Source organism: Phalacrocorax carbo, chromosome 4 (genome assembly GCF_963921805.1).
Source record: "Phalacrocorax carbo chromosome 4, bPhaCar2.1, whole genome shotgun sequence".
Classification (NCBI taxonomy): Eukaryota; Metazoa; Chordata; class Aves; order Suliformes; family Phalacrocoracidae; genus Phalacrocorax; species Phalacrocorax carbo.
In genome coordinates this window covers 50,706,892-50,725,017 of record NC_087516.1, presented here as the reverse complement: position 1 = coordinate 50,725,017, position 18,126 = coordinate 50,706,892, and the positions used below count along the sequence as shown (strand labels likewise).

The 18,126-nt window shown below is 46.7% G+C and overlaps 1 protein-coding gene across 2 annotated transcripts; it reads right to left on the bottom strand.

Annotated features, from left to right (window-relative positions):
* Window positions 1–16,738, bottom strand: REST (RE1 silencing transcription factor). 2 transcript variants are annotated; one of them, XM_064449919.1, is made up of 4 exons: window positions 16,623–16,738; window positions 14,351–15,261; window positions 8,642–8,725; window positions 1–5,550 (listed from the first exon to the last, which is right to left on the bottom strand). In XM_064449919.1, exons 2-4 carry the CDS (start codon window positions 15,249–15,251, stop codon window positions 3,848–3,850), a joined length of 2,688 nt encoding a protein of 895 aa, XP_064305989.1. In that variant the 5' UTR covers window positions 15,252–15,261; window positions 16,623–16,738; the 3' UTR covers window positions 1–3,847. The 2 variants fall into 2 exon arrangements, with proteins under 2 accessions (XP_064305989.1, XP_064305992.1); XM_064449922.1 differs by lacking the exon at window positions 16,623–16,738 and adding an exon at window positions 16,201–16,339.
* Between the last annotated feature and the right edge of the window lie 1,388 nt (window positions 16,739–18,126).

Here is an 18,126-nt window from a genome sequence, read left to right as displayed (position 1 = left end):
TTCCTTAATAAAGTTTATTTAATCATAACTATGCTTAGGAAAATACACTTGCAAGGGTTAATATAATGCAATTTAGTTTAACTTTATACTACATTTTGGACAAAAGAATTTTCTTATACATGTTTTAGGTAAAAACAGGATGTATGATCTGGCTTGTTTTACATCTATTACAAACGTAGAAAAGACTGTCATGCACTACAGTAGAAAGAGCATGAAAAAAAATTACCTTTGGTTTAATTCAGAGAATACAAGTATTGCACTGTAAAAGCATCAAACATGGTGCAACTAAACATCATAAACATGTTTTCATGCCAGCTTACAAAAGTCTGTTAGCTAGTGTAATTTTAGAAGGGGAAAATATATGTACACATAAAACAATTCCATCAGCTATCTGGATTCTGTTAATATTGTATGCATGCCACATATCTACACAACTGACATTCAAGAAAACTCTTGAATTTGATTTAATACTTTTCAGCTACATTAAATCCATTGAAATCAATTAAATCTGTTGAAATCAATGACATTACCATATCTTAACTGGCCTGTCAGTTGTTAAACATTATTCTTCTTTAAACAACTAAAGTTCCAGCCTAGATCATCAAAATCCAGAAACAGCAATTACAACACCATGTATTATTATTAATGCCTAGCTACCCTCTTCTAGATCGTTTCTCAGGGCAGTTACTTTGAGTGTATAGATTCATACAGCAAAGTCCCAATACCGCATTGCTCAACCGAGGTCTGGCAGCATAGGGTATCAGCGTGCTAATCCTTCCAACCACATATTGGAGGTTGAACACTCACATAGGTATTGTTGCAAGGAGACACAAAAATGCTAGCATTGGCAAAACCAAGAGAAAATAATTTAAGAATATTGAAAAAGACCAAAGAAAAAAGGGGCATTGTTTAAAGGGAGATACAACAATGTAAGACCACCGTACACCGTGGGTTACCTGACCTGCTCCCCCCCTCAAATACACAATATTAGCAACGTCTAACATTTTAGTTACACATAATGCATTACATCCTTGCTGCTTTACCATAACATACTCCCAAACCTTGGGCTAAACGAAGCAGAGAATTTCAACACAGTTCTGGCACCAACATTAGGTATTTCAGGACATTGTTGATGTGTCTCAGATAGAAAGAAACAACTTTTCTTCCTCTTAATATGGTAATAATTTAATTTCAGCTTCTAATCTTGTGGTAAGAAACACTGCCGAACAGGAGCCGACTGTCATCTTCAAAGACTTCTTGTCAGATCAAGCATTGAAACCTTGACTGCTTCACAGAAATGTGCAGCCAAGTATCTCAGAGAACCACATCTTTGTTTCTATCTCATAGAGAGAGATTTAAAGTCTGTCAACACCATTATTTTCATTTACAAACAAACCAGAAAAATTATCTGGCCAGTCCACAAGTTTATTTGAACATAGCTAAAGGCCTTGAAGTCTCTCACAAGATGGCAAAGATTCTTTGCAAGGATATGAAGGGAGCTAGAAAACCTCTACACAGTACTGGAATTCCCAGCATCTGCTCACATTGCTCACAAATGGTGGCAACATTTATATATAAAGGAAACACTATTATGAAGAAAAAAATACATCTAAAACTACTACAACTGGTTGTTTAGGAAAACAATTAAACTAGGTTTATTTTCTTAATATTTAACATAAATATAGTTGCAACTTGTTCTTCAGTTGACAATGATTGTCCCAGCCAAGGTAAGGATTGAACACTATCTAAGCAAACAAAAACTCACTGTACATTATACAATTTATTTCTGCCACGAGGGATGCCTTCCCTCTCAAATCTTTGGCCTCCTATTACCAATCTCTCCCAAAAGTAGAAGCAATGTAGCATTGTTGCTCTCTATTCATTCAAGGCCGTGGGTTTGTTTGGAGGGAAGATGCTGTGGGGACATGCAGAGAAGAATCGGGTTTATTCCAGAGATGACATTGAGAGTATTTGCCATCAAGTGCTCTGACAAATACTTTCTGAACTCCTCAACTCCACTCTCCAAATTTGCTTCTTTGGAGCTGACAACCAGAGAAGCTTCCCCCAACTGCTCCCACTGGAAAGGTGGCTAACGACAGTCAGAAGAGTGCACAGATGGGATTGGAGGGTTTTGCCTTTTCCCTGCTGGTTTGGATTTTATGTTTTGCCACTGGTTGGCTACAAGCAGCAAGGATGCAATCTCTCCTGTGCCTGTGTGTACCAGAAATTAAATCTGTTTAGAACCAAAAACTCCTGGTATGACATTCCTTGCATGTAGACCTGAGAGGACGGTCTGATCACTTACACGTTTCTCTCTGCATGGAAGCAGGATAATGTTATTAAATGCAGCTTGAATGAATAAGGAGCAGGAATTCCTACAGTTTTTAATGCCAGGTTTGTTGCTTACCAGTTGATTTATCTTTATCTGTATTTTTGGTGTGTGACATGTTAGATTTTGATGAAGCATACTTATATCACTGTTACTATTTTACTTTTTTTGAAGCTCATGAAGTTTGACTGCTGTCCACCACAGATATGATATGGGGACGGGAAAAAAAAATAATAATCATCTGGACTTGCAGAATCTGCAGACCATTTCCTTTGAGAGTGAGTATTTTCCTGTCTGGTGATCCCAAATTATAAATAAGATTTTTTTTTACTCTGTATGTGTATTCAAAATACCAGAAGTGGCATTTTCATAATAAAACAAATCCTATAAAATAGTGTTTTGAAATTGCATTGATATCCTTTTGCTCAAGAACTACACAATTTTAAAGCCAGTCAGAAATATATAGCCAAGCACTTAATAATTTCAGCAACTTCATGCACAACTATTAATACCCCAGGAAAACAAGAAAAAAAAATCTGCAGTAAAGAGCATCACAGAAAACTGTTCCATGGTAAGCAACGAATCTGAACCTTTCCAAATAGTAATAATAATAATAATAATACTAAAAAAACCATACACAAACAAAACCAAACATGCATATATAAAGTGTACATGTACTGCACAAGCGCTATTCCTAACGGATTAAACTGCATAGGTAAAAATCAAAAACAATGTGCAATATTTTAAGCCCTTAAAGCACAATAAAAAAAGCAGAAATTAAAAATAACAAACTTGCTCCCCACAACAAAGCCAATTACATATCATAGTCATTAAGATATTAATTAAGACAGAGGTTCTCCAATCAAAAGTTGGGAGGACTACTCCCAAATCCTGGCTCACCATTTATGTTTGGGGATCTGAAATGTATGTTCACAATTACAATTATCTTAAACAGTTATGTTCATCACTAGCCAACTTTGATTTCTTTTACAAAGTGCTCTTTTATGTAATAGAAGCTATTGTCCTGGTAGAAAAACCATCAAGTAGTTTAACACATTGAACATCTCGATACATTGAGAAGAACTGAAAAAAAAAAGGGGGGGAAGGGAAGAGGGGGGAGAGAGGAGGAGTTGGCTGCTAGAACAAAAAGCAACTAATGCCAATGGCTCTATAAACATCCAACTTGGGTATTGTTAGCTACAGTCTTGTTCCTAAAACTCAATTTATAAGAGAACTGCATAAGCTAATAGACTAGAAGCTTACACTGACTTTAGATGACACAGCCTCATACACCCTACCTGCCTTCTCTAATGAAGAAATCCAATAGTTAATGAGTTCACCATTACACAAAAAGTTGTCAAAAATATTTTCAACTTAAAAACAAAACAAAACCAAAAAACAAACCAATGCAAATACTAAAGCAAACTGTGCTTAAAGAAAAAAAAAATAAATCTACAATATCTGTACATAAGCTGTATAAGATCTTACAAAAGAAGATTCCCCCAACCACAGCTATTTCTACTCCTGCCCTTTTGTGGCCTTCTCAAGATAATACACATTGACTAAGTGGCGATTGAGGTGCTTGCTGTATTCACCTTCCTTTTCAAATGAGCGGTCACAAAAAATGCACACATAGTTCTCCCTGGCCACCGTGGTGTCTGCAGCTCCTTGTGATGTCTTTGGACTTGTTTCCTCTTGTACAGAGCGAGCACCATTTAACCCCGAGTCATCGCTTCCTTCTGATATGTTGTCACTTATGTCGCTGCCTTCGTGACTGTGGATGCCCTCGTCCTCATCCATTTCCTGAGATTCATTCACTGCTGTGTTATCTGGAGACGATAAGGCCAGAGCAACTTTAGGGCTTTGCGTACACCCTTCTGGGGGGACAGGTGCCGGCACGGCATCTCCTGTTGTCTCTGTCGCTGGCAGGCACATCTTAGTCAGGTCCAGTGGGTCTGAGTCACTCAGAGTTTCTGCCATGGGGGTTTCCTCTGGCTCCTTCTCAGGCGCCAGATCTTGTACTGCACCCATGGGTACATCGAAGCTTTTTTCAGAAGACACTGCATGGGAAGATTCCTCAGGGCAAGTGTCTTGCCCTCTGTCTGCCTTTCTCTCTTCCTCTTTTTCACCAACAGTGTCTTCACTCTCTCCTGCTGCAGCAGGCATTTCTTGGTCATCTACCTCATCTTCTGTGTTTGCATCCTGAGCTGGCAGACAAAGCTGCCCTGGGTCTGGTATGCAGCTTCCTTTGGGATCGGCGCTCTCCCCCTTGAGAGCATGGCCACCATTGTCGTCCAATGCCGCTGCGACGGTGGGATCTTGTTCCTTCTGGTCGCTGCCCTCAGTGTCAGGCTTCACACATACATCCTCTTCTGTGACAGGACACTCATCTGGCATCTCCTCATCCTCGATCTTCTCCTGATCGAATTTACTGCTTTTCTTACTGTGCTTATTTTTCAGAGCTTTCTTTTTCCTGTTTTTCTTGAGGCAAGAATTTTGCTTTTTAGGCTCCTCCTCTGGTACAATGTCACTTTTTTGACCTTCCTGGCAGTCTCTGGGTTTCGTTTCCACTTTCTTTTTCTTTTTTGTTACTGCTGAGGTATCATTTGCAGGCTCTTGCTTTGAGGAAGTTACTTCAACCTCTGCCTTTCTTTTGATCTTCTTTGTTTTACATGTTTTCTCAGTATTTTTCTCAGTTTTAATATCCACCTCCTTGTTTTCTGAAGCAGATTTCCGACTTCGGGTTGTCACTTGGCCTGAAGAAACATTGCTCGTTGGCTTCTTTTCCTTTGCCAAATTATCTTTTTTCTCCACTTTCACAATTTTCTCAGTTTTCTTTCCAGCTGAATCCCCTTTTGTTTGCTCCTTATCCGCTTTGTCATTAATGCTCTCAGAAAAGTCAGCTTCACTTTTTTTAGTCCGTAGCTTCACCTTTGAAACATCCATGGTGATGTCAGAACAATCGGGATGCCTGGATTTGATGTGATACTGCAGGTTACATTTTTTAGATGCTGCGTAATCACAAACAGGACAGAGAAACTGGCGCGGATTGACGTGGAGCTCAACGTGCTTTTTGAAATTGCTGCGGTCAGCTGTTTTGTAGTCACAGTGTGGGCAAGTCAGAGGCTTCGGCCCATTGTGAACCTGCCTTGCGTGACGAGTTACTTCATGCTGGTTTGAGGCCACATAGCTGCACTGATCACATTTGAATGGCTTCTCACCTAAGGAAAGAAGGGCGGAAGGGAATGATGGTGATTATTAAGCATAGGAGGTGATGGTGGGGAATCACTTCCCACTAATACAGATACAGAAATATGAAACTCAAAAAGAAAAAGAAAATTATCCATGCGCCTTTAAAATTAAGTAAAGTCAACATAAGAAATCCACAAGTCACAAACACATTCACAAGACACCAAAAACAAAATACAAAAAAGAGAGAAGGGGCAAGGGTTGGGAGGAAGGGGATCCAAAACCAAACAAGCAGTAACAACGTCACAGGTTCTGGCTACGCATACATACCGGCAGAGATCTCTCTACAGTAATATTAGCAAATGGAATCCATACCCAACTGGTCCATTGAATGCATTGTAGAAAAATGGAAATGTAACATTTGATGAATAGTAGTTTCACACAAACGTTTCAAAAAAGTCCAACTTTACACAGATTTAGCATACTTCATGTTTGCATTGAAAAGGAAACAATGGAAAAGAAGCTAGCAAAACCCAAAGGATGTGAAAGGGACACCTGCTCAGATGATCTTTACCTTTGATAATTCAGTTCACTGTTACGGTGTCTCAAAACATGTACTGGCTGCAGGCTGCTCTTGGCAAGCCAACCACATGCAGTCCAAAGCCATCATGTTACTACTGAAATCTGGATTTACAGTGTTGCAATGACTCTTGCAGGAGCGTTCCTCAAATGGTCTGCTTAGGGCATGCCTCTGCAGCGGAAGTGGCTTTCCATTCACACATCAAAGTAAATAGGAAAAACACTTCTAGCACAACAACTCAAGTCCAGAAATACTTTGAGAACACCTGTGCACGTGCAAATTCAGCTGAGGAATTTGGGATGCTCCTGAGCTCTGTACCAGCATCTCAAAACTGATCCACAGAACTAATGCATGCCACTTCCTAAGTACATTGAAAATCCACACCAGCCCCTTCTGCTCATGGTACAATAGTACTTCTCCCACCCCTGCAACCCACTACCCTGACACTGCCCACGCTCATGCTGCTCCCTCTGCAGCACGGCTCAGGAGGCCAGAGCAGCAGTGACTGTGGTGTCTGTGTGTTAGCCACATGGCTGATCTGCAACGCCTGCACAAACTCTATAAAAGGCCGTGCTGCCTCCCTGGCAGGAAGGATGGGGACACTTGTTAAAGGATCTAGATCATTTCATGTCTGCCTGCAGCACCTCTTCATTATTTAAAGAAGGGTTACTTTGATTCCCTATCATCTTCAGCCTATCTTCTTTCCTTCCTTCCTTTTCCCCCTACTTCCTGGTGACATTTTCCACAAGTTTAAGCTTGATGTGCTTCACTGCTCGTCCTTCTCAGAAGCATGGACCTCTGTTGCCTACACTACAAGGAACAGTTCCATGTTACACAGAGTGAGGACAAGAACAGCCTCTCTGTTATATACACACGAACAAGCTGTTCCAGCTGCACAGAGTGCTTAGAGGTAGCTGCCACAGGGTAACTCAAAGGCTGTATGTGAAGAGTTTGTGTCCATCACGTCTACTAAATCCAGGGGGTTTGCTGCACAAGTAGAAAGGACCTGTACCAAGAAGGCTAAGAACACAGCTGTGAAGTAGGCTTTAAACCACTGTCTTTCACTGACAGCTGAAGAAAGCCCCAGCACCAGATCACCTTAAAAGGCCAGCCTATGAACTGCTGTCCAGAAATTGCCACAGAAAAGGTTCAGCTGCTTAGGCAATGTGGCAAGACGTGCACTAGAAGTTATGAGAGCTATTAATAAAACATGCCTGATAGCAGGAGTCCCATGTGCGCTCCCACTTCTGTCAGCACAGCTCACGCCCTCCCTCCCAGACCTTTGAGTCAAGGGCCAAGGGCAGATCCCACTCCTCACCTCCTTCCGATTTGAGACTTCTTTGCACAGACAAAGGCAGAATATGTTAATGAAATCATTTCCAGGTTGAGTATTGACCAAACCATTTGCAAATTCACATTTAGCCCAGAGGTTCAGACAAAAATTACTTTTGTTTCTGGAAGCATAATACCTCATTCACAAAATTCTCAAATGAAAATACTGGCATGTCATTTTAAAGTTGTTTTTTTTTTAATGCGTCCAAACCCCCTGTCCACAACAGTTAAAATTGCCTGCTTTTTGGTTTCATTTAAAAGCCTCATCTATTGAAATTGAAACAATTACTGTTCAGGAGACTGTCACTACTGTTTGCTAGGATTAGGAATTCACCTAGGTCTGGTCAATTCAGATACTGGCAAACCAAAAGCACAGGCTGAGGTCTACCTGAACTCCCCTAGGAGGGTCACACAAAGGACAACTGTGCTTGTGTCTAGCGTGCCCATGCAGTTCTAACTCACAAAAATGCTATTAATTCCTTCAAAAAAGAGATCACAAGACAGCATGAGCAGATGTTTCTAACACCACAGCTTATGACCAGTAATGGGAAATAAGGGGTAGTGAAAATTGCTATTTTGGCTTTTAGTGACACAAGACCGACTCACTTGTGAACACGCTCTGAGTTTGCTTTTTTCTTCTGTATGCTGCCTTGCCATACACAGATGCTATTTCACACCTTTCTGTAATACTAAGCAAAAGCTGAGGGTTCCCTCAGAACCCCTGGATGAGATTAAATCAGAGACATCACAGAAGAGACTCCCAGCTGCTCAAAATTTTCCCAGCTTCATTGATTTGAACTAAGTTACAGCAGCAGACAGATGATAAGAATCTGCTCCTGTATCATCACAGTGTTCTATTTGCTACTAGATTACTAGGACTACCGGAGTAAAGCAGCCCTATGAACCTCAGAAAATACCTTGGAAAGTAAAAAGGAATGAAGAAGATATACTGCCCCATTATCACTTTGATTAATGACACTTAGCATTTCCTTAGCAGGTAAAGACAACCTTCCCTGTTAATACAGGAGCTACAGCTCAAGCCATACTGAATGACATCTCATACAGAACTGGGCAGCCTGCTCTGGGTAGTCCTGCTTGACCAGGGGGGCTGAAACGGATGGCGTCCAGAGGTCCCTTCCAACTTCAACCATGCTGTGATTCTGCAAACCACCCGCTTTTCCTGAGTCATGCTGCTGCCGCCCCTTACCAACCTGAATGGGTGCGCATGTGCCTGGTTAAATGGGTCTTCTGAGAGCTGGAATAAGGACACATAGCACATTGATAGGGTCGCTCTCCTGCAAAAACAAAACAGCAAATTAGTTACTGAAACACAACTAATTTCCAAACTTAGTTACCAAGCCATACACGTGAGGCTGTCACAGATCCCCAAGTTGCATTTGAGGGCACATCATCTCTCAGCAAAGGGCCACAGTGAGAAGCATATGCCCAAGCTGGACCAGTGCAACATGTCATGCCTTATGAATGAGGGTAGTGAAGGAGCAGAATATGAGAGGCAGATCCCTTATGTCTTTCTGGGGTCAGACAGTAACCTCAGGCAAAAGGTGATAAGGACAGCCACCTTTAGGAAGCCCTAAGCCACCAAAGCTGACTTCCCTACAGTATTTTCTCCCAGCACTCAGAAGTTGCACAGAAGGTACAGACCCTGTAAGAAAGGAGGTATGTTCTTGCTTCACCTAACACCTTACCTGAAACCTCCGTGTTTAATTTTTATTAAGACAGGGAGCAACCACCCACTCAGTCCAGACCTGCACTTCCCAGAACACTAGTGCAGATAGAGACTGGGTCTCTACTTCCAAAGTTTTATTGGCAGAGTGAAATTAGCTTGGAGCGTGGAAAAGCATAATGCCCTGATCAATGAAACTGTGCTGCTAGCAAAAGCTCAAGTGTAGCAGCAACATTTATTTTGAAGACTCAAATCCCTTTGCCTGCAGAGTTATTGTTTCAGGAGAACTAATGGAAACTAACCTGTCATAAATTAGGTCTCCACAAGGGACGGTTAGCTTGTGTAACTATCGGCACAATGATTCTTGAAAATCCTTTTCAAGTGAAGACAAGCCCCAAATAAAGGCAGACAGTTTTAGACTTAACATCTGTTAGGCAGATCCAGATAAATACCAGGGGCATTTGGCCCAAGCTGCTAGCACAGACCAATAGATCTAGGCTGCCTTGTCCCCACTACAAGTTGTAAAAACACTTTTTAGTCTAGGGTGGATACCCCCAACAGAAGCAATATTTATTACTTAGCTTTACTATATATTCAAGTCATGGTCAGAATTACATTACAACATTTTGCTGCATCAGTTGAAGCATACAACCATCATGCTCTCCAAACCACTGAGACCTGGACATCAGTAAAAGCCTCCCATACAGGCTATTTGTTCACTTTCCAAGGCATAGCTCTATCTGTAGCAGCAAATACCTTCATCTGCCAGTATGTGCTGTGAGGCTCCACTGCAGGCCTTTGCCAAAATAGCAGTAGAAGCTGTCTTTGTAATGCAGACTAATCCCATATTTCTTCCTCCCATCAAATATTTAGACTATCGTTCTTGATTAGATCAGCAGTTTAAATGCAAATTCACCCTAACAACCATACACACCCCCCCTTTCCAGTTAAAAGGAGGTAGGACATTGGTGCAATACACACAATAAGACTAAGTCATGTACAAGGGAGGGGTAGGCCTTTTGTTATAAAGAAATGGTTTTGTTTTTAAATGACTCCCTACAATCTGAAAATATGTGGCCAAAGGTCCTGGAATGTTCACTCACAGTCTTCTTCCTTGCTACCTGAAATTTTGTATCTTTAGAGTTACCTACAAGTCAGGAATGTGTAAAAGGCTTCTTTCAGGTATTTTATATAGGGCACAGCAACAAAACATACTAGATCTAAACTACGATGAACGCAACTAATTTAAAATGTGTTATTGCCACTTGAGAATTAAATGCCTGGCTACATTGTAAGGGCTGTTTTGTAAAATGCTATTCCCCAAAGGATTTTTATTGTAATTTTACAGGCTCATTCATTATATGCAAACAAGCCACCAAAAAAACCTCTCCAAAAGACACTTAAAGCATAAGCACCGACCTAGCAAAAGCTTAAGCAGGCACTTAACTCTATGCAAATGAACAGGCAGATCAACACGAGGTTTGAAATCATCTCTTTATAAAGCTTTTCTCATAATGCTGTTTTAAGTTCGTCTGCTTGAAACAAAACTGCTTCCATCTAACTTCCAACACAGTGGCAAGCAAGAAAGATCCCCAATGATGACCAAAATAATAAATAATTAAAAAAAAAGGTGACAGCCCAAAGCTAGGCACTGAACTCTGGGACTTCCTGAGATGGATGTCTTATTTATATATCCCTGCAGATGATTTTCAGTTAAGTTCTCTAGAAGTTGCTTCTATCAAGTAAAATGGAAATAAATGAGAACAATGCTGCACTGTCTTGCAGGTAGTACAGTCCCAGGATCAGCAGTGTGGATAGTTGACGGCATAAATCAAGTCAAAACTTGGTCTAACATGTCTAATGAGCACGAACGAGTCCAGGTACCTGACACAAAGGGTCCTTTCTGCCCCATCAGGGAAGGGACAGCCCTGAACATCTCCAGCCACGCCCTCCTGGGCAGCAGACAGGCTCTTCCAGATGTAGCTCTCCCAGCTGACAAGCTTAGGACCATCTGCAGGGTCCTTAAACCACCCCCTCTGCCCAAGGTTCCCCATATTTGTCATGTCAGTAGCCTGCCACACAAGCACTGTTACTAGCTGCAAGGTATCTTCCAGTATAGGGTGGGTTCATGGACACCTGCTTTCCAACTGCAAGGTATCTTCCAGTATAGGGCGGGTTCATGGACACCTGCTTTCCAACTGCAAGGTATCTTCCAGTATAGGGCGGGTTCATGGACACCTGCTTTCCAACATGGATGCAAGCAACAGGCAAGCAGACAACTTCTGCCAGCCTTCCCGTGGTACCTAAACATGCCAAGGACAGGTACTTCTCCCACCCTGCTCCTGGCCATGTGCTCTGGCATTTGTATGTGTCCTTAGTAAGTCGATTCAGTTCTCTAACCAGCAGAAAACCAACCTGGGGAAGAGGAAAGGAATAGTCTACTGCCATTTTAGTGAGCTGAATCAACCAGTCCCAGGATAGGGGGAGAAAACTGAGAATGCCTTTCTCCAGCAGCAGAGAATTTGATCCTGTGAAACTGCATGCTGCCCAGAGCCAGTGTTTCAGAAAACTGGATGGCTCAAACACAGCAGAATCCAATTATCTGCAAGGAGGCATTTTCCCACACAGAAAAAGCAGGTGAAGTACAAAAAATAGTAGAGAGAAAAAAGTATCTATCAACAATTATTTAACCTATTAGCAATCAGGAAAGTAAAGAAACAAACAATGCCGACTTTCTTCTTAATATTCTGAACCCATAAAATAGGAAGAAAATGCAGTATGTATGTACCCCTCTCATCTTTTTTCCAACAAATATTCTTCTTAAATTTTAAATGAAAACTATAATCCAGAGATATTTTAGTATTATTGAGACAGTTTTTATTAAAATCAGTACTGTTAACAGTCTGCAAATACTTTTGACTATAAAATGTCTGTGGGTGGCTTTTTTTCTGTTTTTGGGGGGCTGTTTGTTTGGGTTTTTTTTCTGTGTTGTGGTTTTGGTTTTGTGTTTGGCGTTTTTTTACAGGAATTGATTACACATTAATACCAGCAGAAACTTTTGGCCTGGTGTATAAATATATCTGCCAGCACCTTATTCATTCTTCTAATGCTCTTCCTTTAGCTTTAATATTCACCCCCACAAAAATCAATGTTACTGGAAACAAGGCACGTTGCTAAATCAGTCTAACATATTTGAAAGATTTTTATCACGTAAGAACTGGCTGAAAGATTTTAACCTTTAGGTAAGAACTAACAAAGAAACAACTACCAGGGCGGACTAAGAACTGCTGAAATCATAATCACTCATTTCAGCTTAATTAAAATAATGAAAAGACACGGCAAACCACAGAACCAGAAACTTTGATCGCACCACTACGTTAAAGGATAAAAGAGGAACTGGATAATATCCTACATAGTTTAACATGCCTGGGTTTCTTTTAAATTTTAATACAGTTCACTGGTAAATTGGTCAAATGCAGTGATAACAGAGGGCTTCCTCAGCAAACATGCTTTCATGGTTAGTTCCTGTAAAACTCACCAAGAGCTCTCAGAGATCAGAGGGAGGACCTAATGTCGTGCACAAACAGAAGCAGGGATGAATTTAAAGTGCAGATAAACGTAAAACAGACAGGCACCACAGCATGGGCTCACATCTGGCCATGAGTTCCCCGGATGATTTATTTCATTTTCTCCTATTATTTTGTCATATTTACCTGGTCTCTTTCCTGTAATCTCCCACACTACACACAAAGAAAACAATCTGGAGGATAAACCACACAATTTTCCTAACACCTCTCACAATAATCTTTGTTTACTTGTTTAGGAAAAAATATTTAGACAGGACTGATTTTTAAACTGGTGGTATCCTCTAAACAACAGCACGTGGCTATTGTTAAGAGAACACGTCTTAACGTACTAAAAATCCCAGCAGAACCCCCAACCCCGTCTAAGCAGATACTAAAGCATGCTGACAAACAAACTTCTGCACACTTGAGCTCAAACCCAGCCCCGAGGCCGCCCGAGTCCAGCCCTCCCCTTCCAGACAGCTGCAGACAACCGAACTGAAGCCTCCAAACCACTCATGTCACTGCTGTGACAAAACATGACTTCAAAGGAGCAATTCCCCAGTGTTGTGCTCAGCTGGCACAGCCCACAATAAAGGGGAACCGAGTCAGGTCAATACACTAGAAGATGGTTAGCAAGTCTGCCCTCTCCTCGGAAAGCCTCGACAAGGTGGAAATAAAAGCTTCTGAGAAGCTGTGAGTAAGGTCTGAAGTGCTCTCCCACTTCCACAAAAGGGATCAGGAGGCAAAGCAACTCTACCTCACTGCCCAAAGAAGTGAGATGGCTACGACGCCCCCTCCTAGAAAGGCGTCTCAAGTTTGGGGACGCTTCAGAACTCCCCATCTGAGAGGCTGGCCAGGCTCTCTGATACAAAGCAAAGTATTGCCTAAATCACCGACAGCCCCAGCTCACGGGACAGCAGCAACGCTAAAGGTCCTCCGGTACCACTTGGTATAAACCTGAGTAGAACGGGGCCTCAGCTTTGCCTTGAGATTACAAACCCATGTTAGAGAAGACAGGAAATCAGGCCGAAGACTCCCTCGAGGGCTTCCTATAGGCCAGCAGAAGGATGTGTCTACTTCTGGCTACTGTAGTGATGCAGACCTTAGAAAAAATAAGGCCCCTGTACATTAAGAGGAATTCATTCACTGGGAAGACTACTCAACTCTTTTTCTGACTCTGGAGGTGCTGGAGGGCTCCTTTGCATGTGTATATCAGCTCTTTCTTCTTGTTAATTACAGCTTAGTCAAGTTTCAAGCTCTGTCTGAATGTACCATTTTCACAACTACCTATGTGATTTAGGCACCTTTTGTCAACCTGCTTGTTTTACTTTTACCATATTCGTGTTGTAGACCCTGACAATCATCACAGGCATACTTTGTCATGCCCTCTTCAAAAAATCTGGCTTAAAATTACTAAACAAGATGCTCTTCCTCTCCTCTTGGGTCCCTGACTTCAAGAAATTTTTCTCAGTCCTCTAAGACTGCAGACTGGAGCTGAAACTAAATCCATGCTTCCACAAGGCTATAACCTGCTAGCACCAAGAGGAGAGAGAGCAGAGCTTTATCAGGGTGGAACAAACTTTGCAAATAGAAGGCTCTTGGCTTGCTTCATCCATCACAGTTTCTCAGTACTCTTACCACACTTAAATCAGAAAAGATGAAAGGCTTACCTGTGTGAGTTCGAATATGTTGAATATAATTGTTCTTCCTGTCTGAAAAATAGGAGCATTGTGAGCAGGTATACACTTTCCTGGGAAAATGATTTCTTAGGTGTTTCTTCCAGTGATATTCACTGACGGTAGTATAAGTGCATATGGTACACTTGTAGACTCTCTCGTTTTCCCCTGCTTTGTTGTGGTGCTTCAAGTGAGCCAGATAGTGATCGTATCTGTTAGTGTTGTAGCCACAACGATCACAACGGATTGGGCCCTTAGAGAAATCCACCTCTTCTGCAGTGCAAGAATCAGACTCCTTCACCTGGGCTTGCTTTTCTGCGTTTTCTTCCACAAAGAATTTCTTAGCACTGTGAACCCTGATATGATGCACAAACTCCTCTTCAGACTCTGCCTCGTACTGGCATGGCTTGCAACGAAACGGCTTGCTCTTCAAGTTCTTACATTTGTCCTCCGTGCTTTCTGGAGTACCTGGTGCTTCCAATGAGCCATCTTTGTCCACGCTGGGAGTCTTTGGAGGGGGGCAAGCAGCGGGACCTTGGGTTTCCACACTTGGAACTTCAAGAGAGCTTAATTCCACATTTTCAGGCGCCTCACGGTCACTCTCCGCAGCCTGGGTATCTTCCATACCTTCTCCATCGCTGTCTGAGAAGTTGCTGTCCCCTACCGTTGTCAGTTCTGCCATCTGTCTCTCTTCTCCAACCAGGTAATCGCAGCAGTTGCCATTGACTTCTCCCGTCAAGGCAACATTTGCCAACATAATGAGCTGAGGAGCTGCCAGCTCAGCTTTAGAAAGGTCGTGTAAGTCATACATGTCATTGGACAATGCCATACCGATATTAGCACTGCCAGGAAAGAGGCTGTTCCCACCAGACTGTCCCAGCACTTGGGTTGCCATGGCAGTAGTTCTGTTGGAAGAGACAAGGAACACCTGTAAGCACCCGAGTTACGGAAAAGCCTCCTCTTTGGCTTTTGCACGGTCCAAGCAGCCCTCCAGGTAACACCAGAAAATTAAGCCTCTTCACAGGGAGAGCAGAAGGCAGAACCCGGGGTGAGGGGCACCCCCGCTGCCAGAGACCACGCTCGGCCTCCGGGGGCGGGCGGGGGGTCCTGTTCCTCTCCCGAAAGGGCTGTTCGGTTCCGCCCTACGTGTGGTGCAGGGTGCCACCGGCTAGAGGCCGGCCGGGGAAGGGGAGGTCAGACACACTGACAGCGGGGACCTGCATCCCCGGCCCCGCGGGGGCAGGCAGGGCTCCGGCCCGCAGCGCTGCCCGCTCCCACGGGGGCGGCCGGGATCCACCAGCTCCGCCGAGGCCCGCCATCTCGGACACCGGGGGAGGCACAGGGGCCCGCGGGTGGGTGCTGAGGCCGCCGAGCCCCGCCGAGGGCCCCCGGCCGGGGGGACCCCGCCGGGGGACCCCGCCGGGACCCAGGCCGACAACAAAAGGGGGCGGCCCGGCCGCCCTGCCGCCGCGGCCCGCGCACATCCGCCGCGGGAGGCGGGGAGGGCGGCCGGGGGAGCCGGGCCGGGCCGGGCCGGGCCGTGCCCCCGCCGCCGCCCTCCCTCCCTGCCAGGCATGCGGCCATTTTCTGCCTGCCCACACAAAGCGGCCCTCCCCGCGCCGCCCGCCGCCGCCCCCGGCCCGCCCGCCGCCGCCGCCGCCGCCGGGGGGCCCGGCCTGGCCCGGCCGCCCCGCCGCTCCCCCTGCCGCCGGCCCGCGGGGACGGGACGGGAGGCGAGGTCTCGGTTTCCTCTTCCCCCTCCGCCCCGCGCGGGCAGGGCAAGGCAGGGCAGGGCAGCAGCCCCGGTGCGGGGGCGCGGGGTGGGGGGGGAAGCAGCTCGGTACCGGCAAGGTCACGGCGGCCGCGCCCACCCGGTGCCCGGCGGCGGCGGGAGGGAGGACGAGCGGCACACCGGGCCTCCTCCCGAGTCCGCGGCCTGGGGCTGTGCCCGGCCCGGCCCGGCCGGCGGCAGCGGCGGCGGCATCGCCTTCCGGCGGCGGCGAGGCCCGGCTAGCGCCCCCGCGGCCGGGGCGGCGCAGACGACGGCCGCGGCTCCTTAGCCGTGGTGCTGATCGCCCCGCGGCGCGGCGCGGCCCGGCCCGCCCCGCCGGGCCCGGCCGCCCCCGCCCGCCCGCCGGCCGCAGATCAGCCCTGGACAGCGCCTCTCGCCCGGCCCGGCCCGGCCCGGCCCGGCTCCCGGCCCGGCTGCCCTCCCGCCGTCGGCCGTCCCCCCTCCCCGGGCCCCGCACGGTCCCGCCGCACTCACCGGCGGCGCGAGGCCGCCCGGCCGCCCGGCTGCTGCGGGGCGCGGGGCGGTGCGCGCGGGGCCAGGCGCGCGCGAGGCGGGGAGGCGCTGCTGGCGGCGGCGGCGGCGCGGCGGGAGGCGCCGCGCATTCCAGCACACAGCGCGCAGCGGCGGCCCCGCCCCGCCCCGCCCCGCCCCGGCCGGCGCCGGGGGAGGGGGTGGGGGGACCCGGGGAGGGGCCGGGGGCGGCGGGGCGACCCGGGAGCAACGCGGGGGGTGGCGGGGGAAGCGGGGCCGCGACAGCGGTAGAGCGTGCCCCGCGCGGGGGAGGGGGCCCGGCGGGGCGGAGCCCCCCCCCCCCCCGGCCGTGGCTCCCGCGGCCTCCGCCCGAGGAGGAGGCTCGTCCCCCGCAGCAGAACCCGCGGCAGCCGGAGGGTTGGCCCGTCCCGGCTTCGCCGCCGCCCTCGCCTTTGTCCCGGTCGAGGAAGATCGAGCATAAGTGACCCCCGCGCCACGGCGTCGCCCACGGCGTCGCCTTCACCCGCGCTCCGCCGCGGCACGGGCCGGTCGACTCCGCCTTAACCAGGTTGCCCTTAAACTGTGAAGCGCCTCAAGGAATCGGAATCGAAGCACCACAAACCTCCATAGTGATGTCTCTTTGTTCCAAAACTAGGAAAAACCACCCAACCGGTTGCTGCGGCAGAGCCCGCCGTGCGCTCGCTTGCCGTGGCAGGTCCCTGCAACCGGGAGCGCAAGAACAGCGGCCAGTCCTGGCTGGGCTGACCATAAATTCCACTCCCAAATGAAAAGCCCACCCTTCCTCGTGGTACTTCCTTCTCTTGGGCACTCATGTGGCTCTTCGACGTGAATCTCTGAAAAGTCACCGTGGGCCTGAAATCCTTCAGGTTGAGCGGATTTGTAAATGGCAAACCTTTGAGCGGGAGCCAAGCACCTAATGGGGTGACATCAATGGGCTGGCATCACCGGGAGGCTGCAAAAACCCCTCTCCTTGCTCCGTCTGGCCAACCTCAACGCCGCTTTGGGGCACCCCTGGGCGCGGAGCTGGGGGCAGCCTCCCCGGCTTGCAAAGCGGGAGCTTCCCCGAAAACAGGGAAAGCAAATGGGGTTTTTCCTAGGTACAAAAATAATCACATAACTAAAACTACATCAGAGATGGTTGAAGGAGCATCAAGATATTTTGTCAGCTATTTTGTCAATGGGGTATCTAACGGGCATCCCTGATCCGTTCCTTTTTAGCCTGTATCCCAGCAGGAATTTCAGCTCAGCCGAGCCCGGCTGGTGCCAATACTCCCAGGCTGCATTTCAAGTTGTGGGAAGTTCTGAAGCTTCTCCCCCAGGTGGCTGAGGCATTTCATATGGCGTTGTCTTCCCTGGGTTTTGAAATTTGTGTTTTCTTTCTAGCCGTGGTCAGCAGAGGCTCTGACCGGGCCGGTCCCCCCAGGGCTTGAAAGCAGGGTAGAGGAGCTCAGCTTCCAAGCAGCTCCACGGTATTTAATTTACTGGA